An 18,353-nucleotide genomic window follows, 5' to 3' on the forward strand; every position below is an offset into this window, starting at 1 on the left:
CACCAGCGTCAGTTTTTGACCAGTTGGGGAGTGAGACTCAAAAATCTACTTTTCAAACATATTATACAATATTGTTTTATGCACTTATTCTATTAATAGCTTTTTGTATTTTTAATTTGGACGGCAACACTGTGTACTGTAACCGTCGCTGGTCGCCGCTCGCCGCTGCTGGCATGACCTAATTTTACCACTCTGGTCTCATCCACTACAAAGATATCAGGTTTGCTGACAAGACAAGACCCTTGCAGGTTTCATAAGAGTCAACAACAAAAACTCAACTACAGTTGACTGCAATGTTTTCAACCAACTTAGAGCAAATGTTAGCTAGCTAGCTGCTAATTAAATCAGTTACTGATTAAAAATGAGCAACTGCTCATGTTTTTTTTCTGTCCAAAGTTTAACACCCATTGTCTTCAAAAGTACAACAAATCCCAACTAGTAAGTATGTCACAATTATTAGTAGAAACTGCATTCATACATGCTGAGCTAACAGTCAGTGCCAGAGCAAAGGACTGGATGTCCGTAGATGGAAGTATAGGCCTACTGAGTCGGCATCAGCATGTTCTATAAAGGGCTGAAGTCATGGTGTCACGTACAGACTAGCTTATATAAGTCAAATGCAGGTTTATCACTCAGAATTGTTATTAATATTTGAAACAAATTTTAATTACACACAGAGATAGATAAAAACAGGATCATCACTTCTCACCAGTGATCGTCAATTTACAGCCAGTTCAGATGACTTGTCGCTGTTAACAGATGTTATTGTAGCTTGCTCGCTAAGTAGCTCATTTATTAATAGTTGGAAACTGTGTCAAGGTGACTTTTTGTTTGAAATAACTTCTTTGTTCAAAAGAGGTTCTTGATGGAGAAAATGACTTGAAAGTGCATTTGCTACATACATGACATCATGCTAAAAGACTGAGGCTATAAAGCTTCATGTCTTTTGAAAAATAGTCAGCATCCTCATGAGTTGATGATCCGTGTAATTATGAAGACTTGGAAGTAAAGGAGCAGGATTGTTTTTGTATTGCAGTTTGAATGCATGCAGACACATCATTGTGCACAGTACAGCATGATGAAAGACAATGTAATAATGTCATATCAAACTTTTTGCATGAATTACCTGAGATGTGCACACATATGTTCAACAACAGAAATCACTATACAACTGTGTATACCACTGACTAAATGTGAATAATGTGAATATTCAAAATGAAGCTAATAAAGAGCACAGCACCTTATCATCATCATCATTTTCAGACCGTCCCTAAATAAGATAGCGATACAAATGATTCAACACTAAATCTAAAAAATTCCCAAATTCTGTTAAATTAAATGAAACGTTCAGCTCACATTTGCTAAATGTGCAAAAACCCTTGGGGATATTACATGTAACTCCAACAGCCACAGCAAACAGCTGGTTAAACAGTGCAAAATTAAAGAAGAACATTAGACATAGGACTCTAAGTTTCTAAGTCATTTAATTTTTGAAGTAAGAACAACCAGAATTCTGTTTCGAATTTTGGTCAATTTGAAACCGTAAATGAGCGGATTCATTAAGGGAGGTATGACAAGAAATTCTATTGAAAAAAAGTTTTGAAGGGTTTGAGGTAAATCTTTTGAACCAAATCGCATAATCATTATTTCCAAAAGTATACTCACAAGAAATATGAGTAAGGCGGTCAAATGTGGCACACATGATTGCATGAACTTTGCCCTTTTTTCTATAGAATTTGCACATGTTTTAATGAGATACATGTAGGATAGAACTATGAATAAACCATGAAATAAGTAAATAATTATTATCATGTATGCAACTATGTCATTAACAGCAGTTTCTGCTGGGAAACAAGCAAGTTTTACAATAATCCAATTCACACAATAAAATCTGGCGATATATGGGCTGCATAACTTTAATCTAGATGTTAGAAACATATTAATACCCATCATGCAAAAAGGTGTCATCCAAGAGTAACACACTAACATAATGAGTCTTTGCTTTGACATGACAGAGTGGTACTCCAGTGGTCGACATATAGCCACATATCTGTCATATGCCATGACGGAAAGAATAGACAGCTCACCGGCGACAAATGAACCACCTACTTGAGCCTGAACAAGGCATCCAGAATAAGAGATAACATGAACAGGAGAAAGCAGATCCCAGAGAAGCTTGGGGTGGAAACCTGTTGTCCCATAAAGTCCATTCATACAAAAAGTACATACTAAAATATACATTGGTTCATGCAGGTTTTTATCCATGATGATGGTCACAACAACAGAAATATTTACCAGCAAAGTCACACAGTAACACAGTAAAGTGAGAAAGAAGAGAGTAAATCTGTGGTTATTTGTTTCATTTAAACCTAAAAGAAAAAACATTCTTATTTGAGAAACATTATCCATCATGGTTAGAAAACGTGTTGTTCCTGTGAAGGGTAACTCTGTCCCTCCCAGTGTCTGCTCTCTCTCCTCACTTTTTAATATCTTGTCTGACTACATCAACACACACTTAGAAATCAAACCAGCCAATCAATCCCCTTATTTTCAAGATGATGCAATCTACTGTAAAAGCAGCACATGAAAATATCAATATAGAACTTTATGGCAACTAGAGAGCCGAATTCTTGAACTACCATTAAATGTATAATTTTCATCACTTGGAAAATAATTTCTTCGGTTCACTGTATGTTATATATGCTAAAAAGGCATTGACAATAAACTAGCTCCTCGCTCCAATTTCACAAAGATATTTCAGAGCAGCCTGTTGTTTAGCCTGTCTAAATATGTCTCTTAGTAGTCTAGTACATGTCTCTTGTCATGCGCTGCTGAATTTCAGTTTTAAAAGAGGAAATACAGAAGCATGCGAGGACCATCAGGATGCCGAGAAACAAGGGATAATATACAGTAGGACAGAGGGACAACACCTTCTGGACGGTACATGAAAAACAAATAGTCTGACAAAATCGTTTAACTGAAAAATAAAACATGCATGGTAATATAAAAAACTGACGCCTTATGATGGTGGCCGACCCGGCCTACAATACCACAGCATCAGTTTTTGACCAGTTGGGAATGAGACTCAAAAATCAACTTTTCTCATAAATAGGACTGTCATGGGGATGCCTCATGACCTCTTAGTATAAGACACATCACACAACATCATACAACACTCAGTCACTTTAATTCTACAATCTAGCCACCAGGTGGCTGAGGTGTTTGGTGATTAATGAACATGAAGCTGTGAAACCTTAATGGTTGTGATATGTTAAGTTGCTTGGCATTACTTCCAGAGTCACAAAAAACACATCATATTCAAAAGAAACCTCTGACAAGATTAAGTGTCTTACCATCTTTATTATTTTTAGTTAATCTTTTGTTTCCTCAACATTCCTCCAGACTGAGTGAATGCAAATTTATTTCGGTCGTTTGAAAACACAACAAAGCTTAAAAGCGGCCTCCTTGCACTAATAAAGCCTGGTAAGCAAAGGAAAGTGCACTGACAAACCTTCTGGACCTTCTAGTGTCCAGTCAGTGGCGCCTGCTTTTCACAGTCCCCCAAGGTTTGACAACTCCCATCTTCCATTGTCTGAGAGCGCACCTGAACGCATCTTCAGTTCTGCAGCGACCAGATACACGTAGAAGATGCATGGTAGTTTCATTGCCAGGCCCATCGTAACGTGTTACTGGAAGCATCAGCTTTCATCTGCCCAACTGTTGCTAAAAAAAGGTAGCACACAAACGTTTGGATTTTACCCGCCTAGGCCGCAGTTTTTCATCTTGCTGGACGAGCCAAAACTGCCCTGTCTTTAGCAAACACGTTCTGGATCAAACGAAGAGTGGCGCAACCTCTCTCATATCCCTGCAGAAGGAGAATTTCCATCAGAAAATGTCCACTTTGACCTGTTTTCTTAATGACCACGTCGATTCCGCTGTTTAGACAGCCACCACAGGATCCTGCAACGCCTTTAATCCACGGCGAGGAAGTGAGCTGGATTAAAGAAGACTAGACTAGAAAACTACAAGTGAGGCTTAATTAGTGTCTGGGTAGATACTAGAAGTTAGTGTGTATTGTATGCTTCTAAGCTACATTGTTTGTGAGTTTGTGGACTACCGAGTCCTTTTTATTTGCTGTTAGTTTTCGGCTTTAGCATTAGCTTTTTTGGCAGAAGTGTTCTGCCATGGTTTGTTCAAGCCTCATGCATGCTTGAACACTCTGTGACATCATCTTCCAAGAGATCGTGTCGGACATCTTGGCTTTTCACCATCTTGGCTCTTCGCCATCTTGGCTCTCTTTCTCTATGACCACCATCTTGGCTCTCTTTCCTTGTGTGCATACACACACACACACACACACACACACACACACACTGCATGCTTGTTTGTTATTTGTTGCTTGATTTTGTCTCATGGCTTTAGTTTCATAGTTTAGCTACTGTAGTTGAATGATGGATTTTTGTTGATTTTGTTTTGTTTTGTGGTAATTACTGATTGTGATGGTCAGTGCTCGGATTCATTTCCTTCACTGTTCCTTTAATTCTAAATATTTTACAAATATTTACATTTTAAGTGAACCCTTATTTTGAGACTGTTTTTGGTCTGGTTATGGTTCCCTGATTCCAGGGTGGTGCCCCATTTTAATGATTTGATTATTAACTTTGATTAATTTAATTTGAATAATTACTATCATATTTATTTTTTACATTTCTGATAACTACATCTGCCCAACCATCATTCCCAAACATGGTGCCCCGTGTGAGGTAGATGTAGATTGCTGTAGTGTATTAGTAGTTAGTTTTCTTTTAGTCCTAAACAGTTGACATGCTTTTTCAATTCTGAGGTCACTAATACTTTTAACCTGGCTATTACTCCCCCAGAGGTGCTGAAGTCACCTCATTAACACCCTAACAGGATAGGTTGCGTGAGAGTAATTAGCATAACACCTACTAACAGGAAGGATTGTAAGTCACAGGTAAAGCCTCTAACCTGTGCATCAGCATCAGTAACATAGCAGCAATCACATAAGTTATTGAACCCACTGGCTCCTGCCACTACTTCAGTAAAATGAGTAGACAAAACCCAAGTGTGACAGGAGCCAGAGCTCCCCACGAGCCAGATGACCCAGCCCTGCAGGATGTGGTCGTTGGTCTCCTTCGCCTCTCCATAAAGTACAGAGGCCACTGAAATAGCTAAAACATTAGCACCAGCGATGACAAATTACAGGAGCTAATAAGCTATGTTAATGACCCAGCTGGAAAACTGCAACGCACCATACCAGAGGTCCTTCAAAGAGGTTTTGAACCACCATGTCTGGAACAGCATAACTGGTTCTGGACCCCCATTCACGGGCGAGCTGTATGCATATTGTGGCTCACGCCTGCTTCTTGAACAGACTTCATCCCCACCGTGACGGTGACGACATTGTGTGTGTCTCATTCAGTGTGTCACCAATCACCTAAAGTTCTGTGAGGAGAGTGTTGTCCCCACCAGGAAGGTTTACTGCTTCCCAAATAGCAAACCATGGATCAACAGGGACGTCAAAGTCCTGTTGAACCGAAAGAGGAGAGCTTTCATGGCAGGGGACAATGAGGACACACAGAGGGGAATTCAGAAAGAGCTGAGGAGGGAACTGAGAAGGATGAAAGCCTACAAGAAGAGGATTGAGGGGAAGTTGCAGAAGAACAACCCCTGAGAGGTGTGGGCGGGCGTGAGAAGCAATACAGGCATGCAAAGGGCAGGTGGAGCAGTGGAGGGGACAAAGGAGTGTGCTGACAAGCTAAACCTGTTTTTTAACAGATTTGACTCACCACCTGGGGCCAGGCTTACACACCCCTCCCCCTCCTGCACTGCCCACCTCTCTGCTGCATCACATGACCCAGGCATGACAGCTTCTGCACCTCCCCTCCCAACACCACCAGCCTCTCCCTCTCTCAGGTTTATGTCCAGACCAGTGCCAAAGAATGACCCCCCATGCTCCAAATGACTTCAGACCTGTGGCTCTAACGTCACATCATGAAAACTTTTGAGACGCTGGTCCTGCAGTATCTCACGGCTGCCTGGACCTATTGCAGTTTGCATATCAGACTGACATCGGCATGGAGGATGCCATCATCTACCTGCTTCACAGAGCTTACACACACCTGGAGAGGCCACAAAGCACGGTTAGGATCACATTCTTGGACTTCTCTAGTGCTTCCAACACGGTCCAGCCAGTCCGGCTGGCTGAGCAGCTCTCAGTAATGCAGGTTGATCAGGACCTGGTGGCATGTATTACAGACTACCTCACAGACAGGCCGCAGTATGCCAGGCTGCGACACTGCCTGTCAGATGTGATGACTAGCAACACTGGCACACCTCAGGGAACTGTTCTTTCACCGTTTTTGTCAACCCTCTACACCTCTGACTTCTGCTAGAACTCCCAGACATGCCACCTGCAGAAGTTCTCTGACGACTTCTCCAATGTTGGATGTGTCACAGACAATAAGGAGGAGGAATACAGGGAACTTTGTGGGATGGTGTGGCAGAAACCACCTTCGGCTCAACATCGGGAAAACCAAGGAGCTTGTGGTGGACTTCTGCCGCAGGAAGAGCCCCCCAACACCTGTTTCTGTAAAGGGGGAGGGGGTGGAGATGCTGGACACCTACAGGTTCTTTGGGGTGCATCTGAACAATAAACTGGACTGGTCAGACAACACTGAGGCCCTCTACAGGATGGGACAGAACAGGCTGTTCTTTCTGAGGAGGCTCAGGTCTTTCAACATGTGCACTAGGCTGCTACGAATGTTCTACCAGTCTGTGATAGCGAGAGTCATATTCTTTGCAGTGTGCTGGGGGAGGTGACATTGGAAGCGGTGGTGCCATCAAGCTGAACAAACTGGTGAGGAAAGCCAGCTCTGTGGTGGGAATGAAACTGGATAGTGTGGAGGCGGTGACAGAGAGGAGGATGAGAGGAAAGCTGCAAGCTATAATGGACAATCCCTCTCACCCTCTCTACTCCGAGCTGAGGCAACTCAGGAGCACGTTCAGCCACAGACTCATCCAACCACGTGCCTCAAAGCGCTTCGGGGGCTCTTCCATACCGTCAGTGATCAGACTACACAACACCACCACCACAGCTCCCAACACCTCCTTTCTCCACTGACTAAGGACTCAACCATACACTTTATGTCACAAAGACTGACTGTCATGCCCAACACATGAGAAACTATAGCTGGTCTGGAAGACTACAGCCAGGAGCGTCCATGTCTTCATGGAGACACTCCCACCAGGAACCCCAGACAACTATTCTGCCCTTTGTCATGCTCTGTGGGGTAAGTATTCATTGTACACCGACCCTGCCTCTGCCACCCTTTCTGTCTTAGCCATCATGCAAAAGAAGCATGAGCCTCCCAAAGAGTACTATAGGTGCCTGAGAACCGCATATTTCAAATCAAATCAAATCAAATCAAATCAATTTGATTTATGTAGCCCAAAATCACAATCACATTGCCTCAATGGGCTTTACAATCTGTACAGTGCACGACACCCTCTTTCCTTAGATCCTCGAAAAACTTGCCATGTTAATGTAAAAAAAAAATTTTAACAGGGGGAAAAAAAGGAGATGGAAGAAACCTCAGGAAGAGCCAAAGAGGAGGGATCCCTCTCCCAGGATGGACAGACATGCAATTGATGTTGCGTGTACAGAACAGAACAACAAAATCACAGTTTACAAGTTGCATTGACAGAATATCTGATACAAATTATAATATATGTAAAGGGTGTGGTTCCAGGAGACGACTGAGCAGGCCAAGGCATCGCCAAGTGGTGCCCGAGCCACACGATCTCCTCTCCACCATGGTGACCTGGAAGAGGGCAGGCCTTAGCTCTCTTTCTCTACGACTGCCATCTTGTGTATATGCACAATTCATGAATCACATATTATTTATAAATATATTTACATAAACACCCATATATGCATATGTACTGAACACATGTACATTTACATACCAATATGCACACACATCAACGTAGATACATACACTCACTCACTCACACATACATACAAACATACATACATGGCTTATAATACAGTATACATAATATATATACACACATTGACCACATTTCTATATCTTATTTAAAAGTTATTACCTCAAATTCATATTTCATAACATATTCATCTTTTTACACACAAACACAGGCATACATCAGGTTTTTTTTTTTTAACTGGATTAAAACAGGCACAAGGAAATCGTACCTGGCCTTCCTTAGATTTGGACCCAGGAACTGCCAAAACAGTCCTCGGCTGTTCAGAATGCTTTTATGGTCAAGTTCCTGGGGAACTGTGTGAAGTGTGGTATGGATGAGGGAGAGGTTAGGGAGTTTTGGAAGAAAAAGGCTAAATTGATTAGTTTAAAATGATTTTGTCTTTTGGGGAGAAATGCAGTGATGTTTTAAACTGGTAATTTATAACTTGAAAATGCATTTGCTACATACATGATGTCATGCTAGAAGACTGACGCTATTATCTTTTCTAAATCTTGGCCTCAGTCATCCAGTTTTTATTTTATTTTTCTGTGTTAAAGGCCCAGTGTGGAAGATTTATGGGCATCTATTGGCAGAAATGGAATATAATCTTCATAATTATGCTTTCGTATGTGTATAATGACCTAAGAATGGTTACATTGTGCAACCTCACCTCTAAATGTGACTAAATCTCACACACTGGGACTTGAAATCATTTGTGTTAAATCACTAGCAGTTCATTGACAAATTCACTACAAAAAATGACTATATACATTTGAGTGTTCATTTCATCTATTTTATTCTGAAATACATGAAGGCAAACTGAACGGTGCAGTGTCCAGTAATGTTATATTAAACTTTTTTGCATGAATTACCTGAGATGTGCACACACATGTTCAACAACAGGAGACACTATTCAACTGAGTAGACCATTGGCTAAATGTGAATAATATGAATATTCAAAATGAAGCTAATAAAAAGCACAACACCTAATCATCATCATTTTAAGAGCATCACCAAATGGGACAGCGATATATATGGTTCAGCATGCTACATGTAAAAAAATTCCCATTCCCCAAAAATAATGCAAACATCAGTCAAATGAATTGAAATCATTCTTCAATGATTAACAAGCCCATGTTTGCTAAATGTGCAAAAACTCTTGAGGATATTACATGTAACTCCAACAGCCACAGCAAACAGCTGGCTAAACTGTACAAATTTAAGGAATAACGTTTGACAGGACTTTGAGTTTCTTTAATACTGTATATAAGACAGAACTAATTCATTTTTTTAAAGTAAGAGCAACCGTAATTCTCTTTTGAATTTTGGTCAATTTGAAACCGTAAATTAATGGATTCATTAAGGGAGGTATGACAATGGTTTCTATTGCAACAAAGTTTTTAAAGGTTTGAGGGAAATCTTTTGACTCGAAACGCATAATCATTATTTCAAAAAGTGTAGTTATAAGAAAAATGAGTAAGGAGGTTAAATGTGGCACACATGTTTGCATAAACTTTGCCCTGTTTTCTATAGAATTTGCACATGTTTTAATGAGATACAAGTAGGATAGAACTACGAATAAAGCATGAATTAAATAAATGATGATATTTATGTATATAACTATGCCATTAACTGTTGTTTGTGCTGGGAAACAAGCAAGTTTAACAATCATCCAATTCAAACAAAACAATTTGGCAACATATGGGCTGCATAACTCCAATCTAGATGTTAGAAAAACATTTATGCCCATAACGCAAAAAGGTGTCATCCAAGAGTAACACACTAACATGATGAGTCGTTGCTTTGACATGACAGAGTGGTACTCCAGTGGTCGACATATAGCCACATATCTGTCATATGCCATGACGGAAAGAATAGACAGATCAGCGCAGACAAATGAGCCACCTACTTGAGCCTGAACAAGGCATCCAGAATAAGAGATAACATGAACAGGAGAAAGAAGATCCCAGAGAAGCTTGGGGTAGAAACCTGTTGTCCCATAAAGTCCATTCATGCAAAAAGTACATACTAAAATATACATTGGTTCATGCAGGTTTTTATCCATGATGATGGTCACAATAACAGAAATATTTACCAGCAAAATCACACAGTAGCACAGTAAAGTTAGAAAGAAGAGAGTAAATCTGTGGTCATTTGTTTCATTTAAACCTGAAAGAAAAAACATTCTTATTTGAGAAACATTATCCATCATGGTTAGAAAACGTGTTGTTCCTGTGAAGGGTAACTCTGTCCCTAACAGTGTCTGCTCTCTCTCCTCACTTTTTAATATCTTGTCTGACTACATCGACACACACGCTTAGAAATCAAACAAGCCAATCAATCCTCTTATTTTCAGGATGTCTCAATCTACTGTGAATGTAGCCCATGAAAATAACAATGTAGAACTTTATGGCACTTGGAGAGCAGAACTCTTGAACTGCCATTAAATGTATAATTTTCCCTACTTGGAAAATGATTTCTTCGGCACACTGTAGGAGATTTATGCTATTAAGGCATTCACAACAAACTAGCCCCTTGCTGCAGTTTCACTAAGATGTTTGAGAGCGGCCTGTGCTGTGGCCTGTCTAAATTTTGCTCTGATTAGTCTAATACACATCTCCTATCGTGCACTGCAGAATTTTTTAATTTAAAAGAGGAAATACAGAAACGTGCGACTGGATGCTAAGAAACATGGAGTAATATATGCATTAGAAAATAGGGACGACACCTACTGGACGGTACATGAAAAACAAATAGTCTGAAGAAATTGTTTAACTGAAAAAAAAACAGGCATGGTAATATGTTGCTGTGGAGGTGTCTTATGTTTTAATGGTTGTATTAAAAAAAAAAAAAAAAAGGGTTTTAAGCCTCACTCTGAATTTGTAAAAAACTGACACTTTGGCAGCGGCCGACAGGTCCTACAATCCCACAGCATCAGTTTTTGACCAGTTGGGAATGAGACTCAAAAATCAACTTTTCTTACAAAAAGATCCTTTTTAAAAGGAATGGATTAAAACATATAATACAATGTTATTTTATGCAATTAATCTATTAATAGCTATTTGTATTTTAATTTTGGATGGCAGCGCTGTACTCGGAACTATTGCCGATCGCCTCTGCCAGCCTCACCTAATTTTACCGCTCAGCTAAATTTTGCTGTCTACTGTCTGCCTGAATCCATATCAATGCATGAAAGCATATAAGACCCTCGCAAGGTTTCATATGAGTCAACAACAGAAACTCAACTACAGACAATGTTTTCAACCAACTTAGAGTAAATATTAGCTGGCAAGCTGCTAATAAAATCAGTTACTGATTAAAATGAGCAACTGCTCATGGTTTTTTCTGTCCAAAGTTTAACATCCATTGTCTTCAAAAGTACAACAAATTCCGACTGGTAAGTCTGTCACGATTATCAGTGGAAACAGCATGCATACATGCTTAGCTAGCAGTCAATCCCAGGGCAAAGGACTGGATGTTTGTAGATGGAAGTATAGGCCTACTGAGTCTGTATTAGCATGTTCTATAAAGAGCTGAAGTCATGGTGTCACGTCCAGACTAGTTTATGTGACTCAAATGCAGGTTTACCACTCAGAATTGTTAATAATATTTGAAACAATGATTAATTACGCACACAGATAGACAAAAACAGGATCCTCACTTATCGCCAGTGGTCGTCAATTTACAGCCAGTTCAGATGACTTGTTGCCATTAACAGATTTTATTGTAGCTTGATCGATAAATAGCCCATTTCTTAAAGCTGGAGTTTGTAGAATATGTGAAAACCGCATGAGACTGGGATGGAAACAACTGCGCTCCCCCCTCCCCTCCCTGTTTCGACTCCGTAGCTCCACACTTTCACTTTCCATTCTCGTGGACGTGCGCGACTGTAGCGCTAGGAATATTCACGTCGGAACTTTTCTGGAACACTTGCCGTGGCCGAATTACAGGTAAGAAAGTACTTTACCTTTCTCTCGTGAACGAATTGAACGCATGAACAAACAAACATTACTTTTGCATCGTTTAGAAGACCGATAGAGACCGACAACAATTATTTCTTGCTAAAGTCTCATGACATAGCCTACATGTCTGGCACTAATAACGCTACGATATTTGTCATACTGACATGATACTTATACAGCATAATCTAATGACAACAGCAACACATATATCACGGGAAAGAGGTGTGAATGCTAAGAATAATAAAACATATAACGCTAAAATAAACAATTACCCCTACATGCACGGACTATCGGAGGCAACCACTTTATTCAGACACTTCTTTTTTTTTTCACCGCATCCTGAAAATAAATAATAACTGTCACATCCATATCTACACGACACAGGTCCTCTGTATGTCGTGAACATATAACGCTACTGACAATACATTTGACGCTGACTTTGGCTCTGACTTGCTTGTAGCTGTCGTGAGCCTTTGGCTACGGTTAGCATAAAGCTAATCAGCTCACAACATCACTCGTCAATTGTGACCACAATCCGCCTGCTTTATTTGATTCACGGTCATTTCAACTACACAGCCAATTACTACCACACATTTAGATGATTAGCTACGTAAAACTTGCATTGGAGGCTCACCTGTCCAGGAGAAGAACAGCAAGCTCAGTATCCAACTTCAGCCCGATGCTATCTAAGCTCTCTCCACCTCGGATATGCTTGTCCAATGTTTACACGCGATTTATTCCGTCTATTGTCACTCTACCTCTTAGATTCTCGTTTCTCTACATCGGTCTTCCTTTTTTTGGCTTGCTTAGCCGTGTACGCCTTTGTTGGTAATGCCGGGATAGCGGCTTTTCCTGCCGGGACGTCCGCCATTGCATCTTCACCACCGATGGAAGGTGAACGCGCATCGACTTTGGTCGAGCAACCAATAGGAACGCCCAAAACAGCTTGCTCTGTAAAATGAACTGTGATTGGCTGAACACTGCCGTCCCGGCACTGATTTTTTACAGCCTGAATACAGAGCCAAGAGGAGACACAGAAGTCCAGTGTTCTGTCATAACACCATGAATTACAATATGCTGGAAGGTTATTATTGATTTTTGACCAAATGGCGCCAGAAACGTACACACTCCAGCTTTAATAGTTGAAAACTGTGTCAAGGTGACTTTTTGTTTTAAATGACCTCTCTGTTAAAAGAAAGTTCTTGATGGAGAAAAAGTCTTGAAAGTGCATTTGCTACATACATGATATCATGCTAAAAGACTGCCGCTATAAAGTATTCATGTCTTTACCAAAAAGTCAGAATCCTCATCAGTTGATGATCCATGTAATTATTTAGACTTGGAAATAAAGGAGCACAACTGTTTTTGTATTGCAGTATAAATACATGTAGACACATCATTGCACACAGTACAGCATGATCAATGACAATTTAATAATGTCATATCAAAGTTTTTGCATGAATTACCTTAGATGTCAATCAACAACAGGAGTCACTATACAACTGTGTAGACCATTGGCTAAATGTGAATAACGTGGATAGTCAAAATTAAGCTAATGAAGAGCAGAGCACCTAATCATCATCATTTTAAGAGCGTCTCCAAATAAGATAGCAATACATATGATTCAGCACCCTGAATCTAAAACAATTCCTATTCCCAAAAATCATTGCACATTTCAGTTAAATGAATTGAAACTTTCAGCTAAAAAGACATTCTTCAAGGATTAACAAGGTCACATTTGCTATATTTGCAAAAACCCTTGAGGATATGACATGTAACTCAACAGCCACAGCAAACAGCTGGTTAAGTAAGAACATCAGACATAAGACTCTAAGTTTCTTTATTACTGTATATGAGATAGAAGTCATTTAATTTTTAAAGTAAGAACAACCATAATTCTGCTTCGAATTTTGGTCAATTTAAAACCGTAAATGAATGGATTCATTAAGGGAGGTATGACAAGAATTTCTATTTCCACAAAGTTTTTAAAGGCTTGAGGGAAATCTTTTGAACCAAATCGCATAATAATTACATTAAAAAGCAGAGTTACAACAAAAATGAGTAAGGAGATCAAATGTGGCACACATGTTTGCATGAACTTTGCCCTGTTTTCTATAGAATCTGCACATGTTTTAATGAGATACATGTAGGACAAAACTATGAATATACCATGAAATAAATAAATGATTATCGTAATGTTTGCGACTATGTTGTGAACAGCAGTTTCAACTGGGAAACAAGCAAGTTTAACGATCATCCAATTCACACAAAAACATCTGGTGATATATGGGCTGCATAACTTTAATCTTGATGTCAGGGAAATATTTGCTGCTATAATGAATAAAGGCGTAAGCCAAGAGAGCAAAACCAATGCAGTGAGTCTTTGCTTTGACATGACAGAGTGGTACTCCAGTGGTCGACATATAGCAACATATCTGTCATATGCCATGACAGAAAGAATAGACAGATCACTGCAGACAAATGACATAATTACCTGAGCCTGAACAAGGCATCCAGAATAAGAGATAACATGAACAGGAGAAAGCAGATGCCAGAGAAACTTGGGGTAGACACCTGTTGTCCCATAAAGGGCATTCATGCATAAAGTACATACTAAAATATACATTGGTTCATGCAGGTTTTTATCCATGATGATGGTCACAATAACAGAAATATTTACCAGCAAAATCACACAGTAACACAGTAAAGTGAGGAAGAACAGAGTAAATCTGTGGTTATTTGTTTCATTTAAACCTAAAAGAAAAAACATTTGTATTTGAGAAACATTATCCATCATGGTTAGACACCTTGTTGTTCCTGTGAAGGGTAACTCTGTCCCTCACAGTGTCTGCTCTCTCTCCTCACTTTTTAATATCTTGTCTGACTACATCGACACATGCACTTAGAAATCAAACCAGCCAATCAATCCTCTTATTTTCAAGATGTTGCAATGTATTGAAAATGCAGTGCATGAAAATAACAATATAGAACTTTATGGCACTTGTAAAGCAGAATTCTTAGAGAACAATCAAATGCATAATTTTCATCACTTGGAAAATGATTTCTTCGGCACACTGTAGGCTATAATGCTATTAAAGCATTCACAAAAAACTAGTTCCTTGCTTCAATTTCACAAATATCTTTTAGAGCGGCCAGCTGTGTGGCCACTCTTAATTTTGCTCTTATAAGTCCAAATATGTCTTCGATTGTATACTGCAGAATTTTAAAATGCGAATACCAACTGGCCGACCCGTCCCACAATCCCACAGCGGCAGTTTTTGACGAGTTGGGAATGAGAAATAAAATCAAAAACCTACTTTCCTTAAAAACAGTTCCTTTAAAAAGAATGGATTAAAACATATTGTATGATATTATTTTACGCAATTATTCTATTAATAGCTTTTTGTATTTTAACTTTGGACAGTAATGCTGTGTACTGTAACTGTTCCCAGTCATCACTGCCGGCCCCACTTAATTTTACTGCTCTGCTCTGATCCACTACAATGATATCAGGTTTGCTGTCTAACGTCTTCCTGAATCCATGACAATGCACACATGCATACAAGACCCTTGCAAGGCTTCATATGAGTCAACAACAAAAATTCAACTGTGTGTGATGTTGAACTTTGAGTGTGTGGTATTTTTTTTTTTGCGCTTCCTGCTTTTGTTTCTTTTCATTTCTGGAAGTATAGGCCTACTGAGTCGGCATCAGCATGCAGGTTTACCACTCAGAATTGTTAATAATAATTGAAACAATGCTTAATTACACACAGAGATGAATAAAAACAGGATCCTCACTTCTCGCCAGTGATCGTCAGTTTACAGCCAGTTCAGATGACTTGTCGCTTTTGCCATTGATAGATTTTAGTGTAGCTTGCTTGCTAAGTAGCCCATTTCTTAATAGTTGAAAACTTTTGTCAAGGTGACTTTTTATTTGAAATGACTTCCCTGTTAAAAAAAAAGTTCTTGATGAAGAAAATGTCTTGAAATTGCATTTGCTACATACATGACATCATGTGTCAACTCAGCATCGTCATCAGTTGATGATCCATGTAATTATGAAGACTTTGAAGTAAAGGAGCAGGATTGTTTTTGTATTGCAGTATAAATACATGTAGACACATCATTGCACACAGTACAGCATGATGAATGACAATTTAATAATGACATATTAAAGTTTTTGCAAGAATTACCTGAGATGTGCACACACATGTTCAACAACAGGAATCACTGTACAACTGAGTAGACCATTAGCTAAATGTAAATAATGTGGATATTCAAAATTAAGGTAATGAAGATAAGAGCACCTATTCATCATCATCATTTTAAGGGCCGGATCTACTAAAGGTTTGTGTGTATTAAAACGTGTGCAAACTCCTTGCACACGCAAAAAATTGTACAAACTGATTTACTAACAGTGCGCAAAAAGGGTTGCGTCTGTCAAAGGTGCAAAATACCGCATCTGCATCCAGTTAGTACGTTTGCAGCAACGAATATGCAATATCTGGCGTTTACACGCAATCTCCTATCATACACTGCAGAATTTCAAATTTAAAAGAGGAAATACAGAAACACACTAGGACAAACGGGATGCTGAGCAAAATGGAATAATATATGCAGTAGGACAGAGGGACAACACCTTTTGGATGGCCGAAGAAAAACAAACAGTCAGACAAGATCGCTCAACTGCAAAATAAAACAGGCATGGCAATATGTTGCTGTGGTGACGTTATGTCTTTTAAAGGTTGTATTAAAAAAAAAAAAAAAGATCTTAAGTGTCACTCTGAATTCGTCAAAAACTGACCTGTCCTGCAATCCCACAGCGTCAGTTTTTGACGAGTAGGGAATGAGACTTTAACCATACTATTTCCTCCAGGGAACAGTCGAGTGTTGTATTTGTCAGGCTTTTATATGGCAAAGTAAAAAACTGTAAACACAAAAATAATATGACACAAGGTATAAGGTATAAGGTCATGTACAGCTAAGCAGTCATGTAACAAGTAAAAAATGTACGTTGGTAAGTAACACCATATTCTTCCTTTTCAGATATTAGGATAACATACAGGTAAATAAGAGGGTAAGTACAGATTAGTTTAGGATACATTCCTTAAAGTAGAATTTTCCTTTCCTATTTAACCATGTTAAGCACTATAATCTATCATCTATTAAAAAAGAATAAGTACGAAAGGTAAATATTAGCTGTAATTAGGTGCTGTATATTCAACATGCATGCTACCATTAACTAAAACTTTGCTTGCATACTTTGCAAAATAGTGGATATAACTCATTCAAATAATCACTTGATATGAACATGAAACACTCCTATATTGTAAAACTTACTGATGGTTCCATCTAAAATAAGGTACACAAATGGTGGCAGTAGATTGTCTAGGCTTCATGAATGCAATGTGGCCAACCTTGAACTGATAAACAACTGAACGCCACTTTGCGTCTAATTTCTACTTCTGAGGATCAGAAGTACAAAATCTACAGCCTAAATGACTCAAATGTACCACCAGGGGGAGTATTCTCTGAAGTTGCAACACAAGACTCAAAAATCAACTTTTCTTACAAATAGGTCCTGTAAAAAGAATGGATTAAAAACATAGTATATAATATTATTTTATGTAATTTTTCTATTAATAACTTTTTATATTTTAACATTGGACGGCAAGGCTGTCCACCATAAATGTTGCCTGTCGACACTGCTCTTATCCACTAAAATGACCTGCAGTTTGCTTGCCTTCTGCTTGAATCCATATCAATGAATACATATATACAAGATCCTTGCAAGGTTTCATGAGGCAACAACAAAAACCCAACTAGAGACAATGTTTTCTACCAACTTAGAGTATATGTTAGCTAGCTAGCTGATAATAAAATCAGTTACTGATCAAAAATGAGCAACTGCTCATGTTTATTTTCTGTCCAAAGTTTAACACCCATTGTCTTCAAAAGTACAACAAATTCCGAGTGGTAAGTCTATCACAATAATCAGTGGAAACTGCATGCATACATGGTTATCTAACAGTCAATGTGAAAGCAAAGGACTGGATGTTCATAGTCATGGCGTCACGTCCAGACTAGCTTATGTAAGTCTAAAGCAGGTTTATCACTCAGAATTGTTAATAATATTTGAAACAATGCTTGATTACACACAGAGATAGATAAGAACATGATTGTCACTTCTCACCAGTGATCGTCAGTTTACAGCGAGTTCAGTTGACTTGTCACTTTTGCCACTGACAGATTTTATTGTAGCTTGCTCGCTAAGTAGCCCATTTCTTATTAGTTGAAAACTGTGTCAAGGCGATTTTTAAAAAAAAAGAAGACTTTTCTGTAAAAAAATAATTTCTTGATCGAGAAAATGTCTTGAAAGTG

General features: G+C 38.9%; 2 protein-coding genes across 2 annotated transcripts; both read right to left on the reverse strand.

Moving 5' to 3' along the window:
* Positions 1 to 1,479: 1,479 nt before the first annotated feature.
* Positions 1,480 to 10,222, reverse strand: LOC311262877 (olfactory receptor 4B13-like; the record flags this gene model as incomplete). Its single annotated transcript, XM_084362628.1, has 2 exons — positions 1,480 to 2,189; positions 10,000 to 10,222. The coding sequence occupies 2 exons, from the start codon at positions 10,220 to 10,222 to the stop codon at positions 1,480 to 1,482; spliced, it is 933 nt and encodes a 310-aa protein (XP_084218754.1).
* A 3,614-nt stretch (positions 10,223 to 13,836) lies between these two features.
* On the reverse strand, positions 13,837 to 14,769 carry LOC311262878 (olfactory receptor 1D2-like; the record flags this gene model as incomplete). The annotated part of the gene is made up of 1 exon (XM_084362629.1): positions 13,837 to 14,769. One exon carries the CDS (start codon positions 14,767 to 14,769, stop codon positions 13,837 to 13,839), a length of 933 nt encoding a protein of 310 aa, XP_084218755.1.
* Between the last annotated feature and the right edge of the window lie 3,584 nt (positions 14,770 to 18,353).

Source organism: Pagrus pagrus (assembly GCF_965226575.1).
Source record: "Pagrus pagrus genome assembly, chromosome: 9".
In the NCBI taxonomy this organism is placed as follows: domain Eukaryota; kingdom Metazoa; phylum Chordata; class Actinopteri; order Spariformes; family Sparidae; genus Pagrus; species Pagrus pagrus.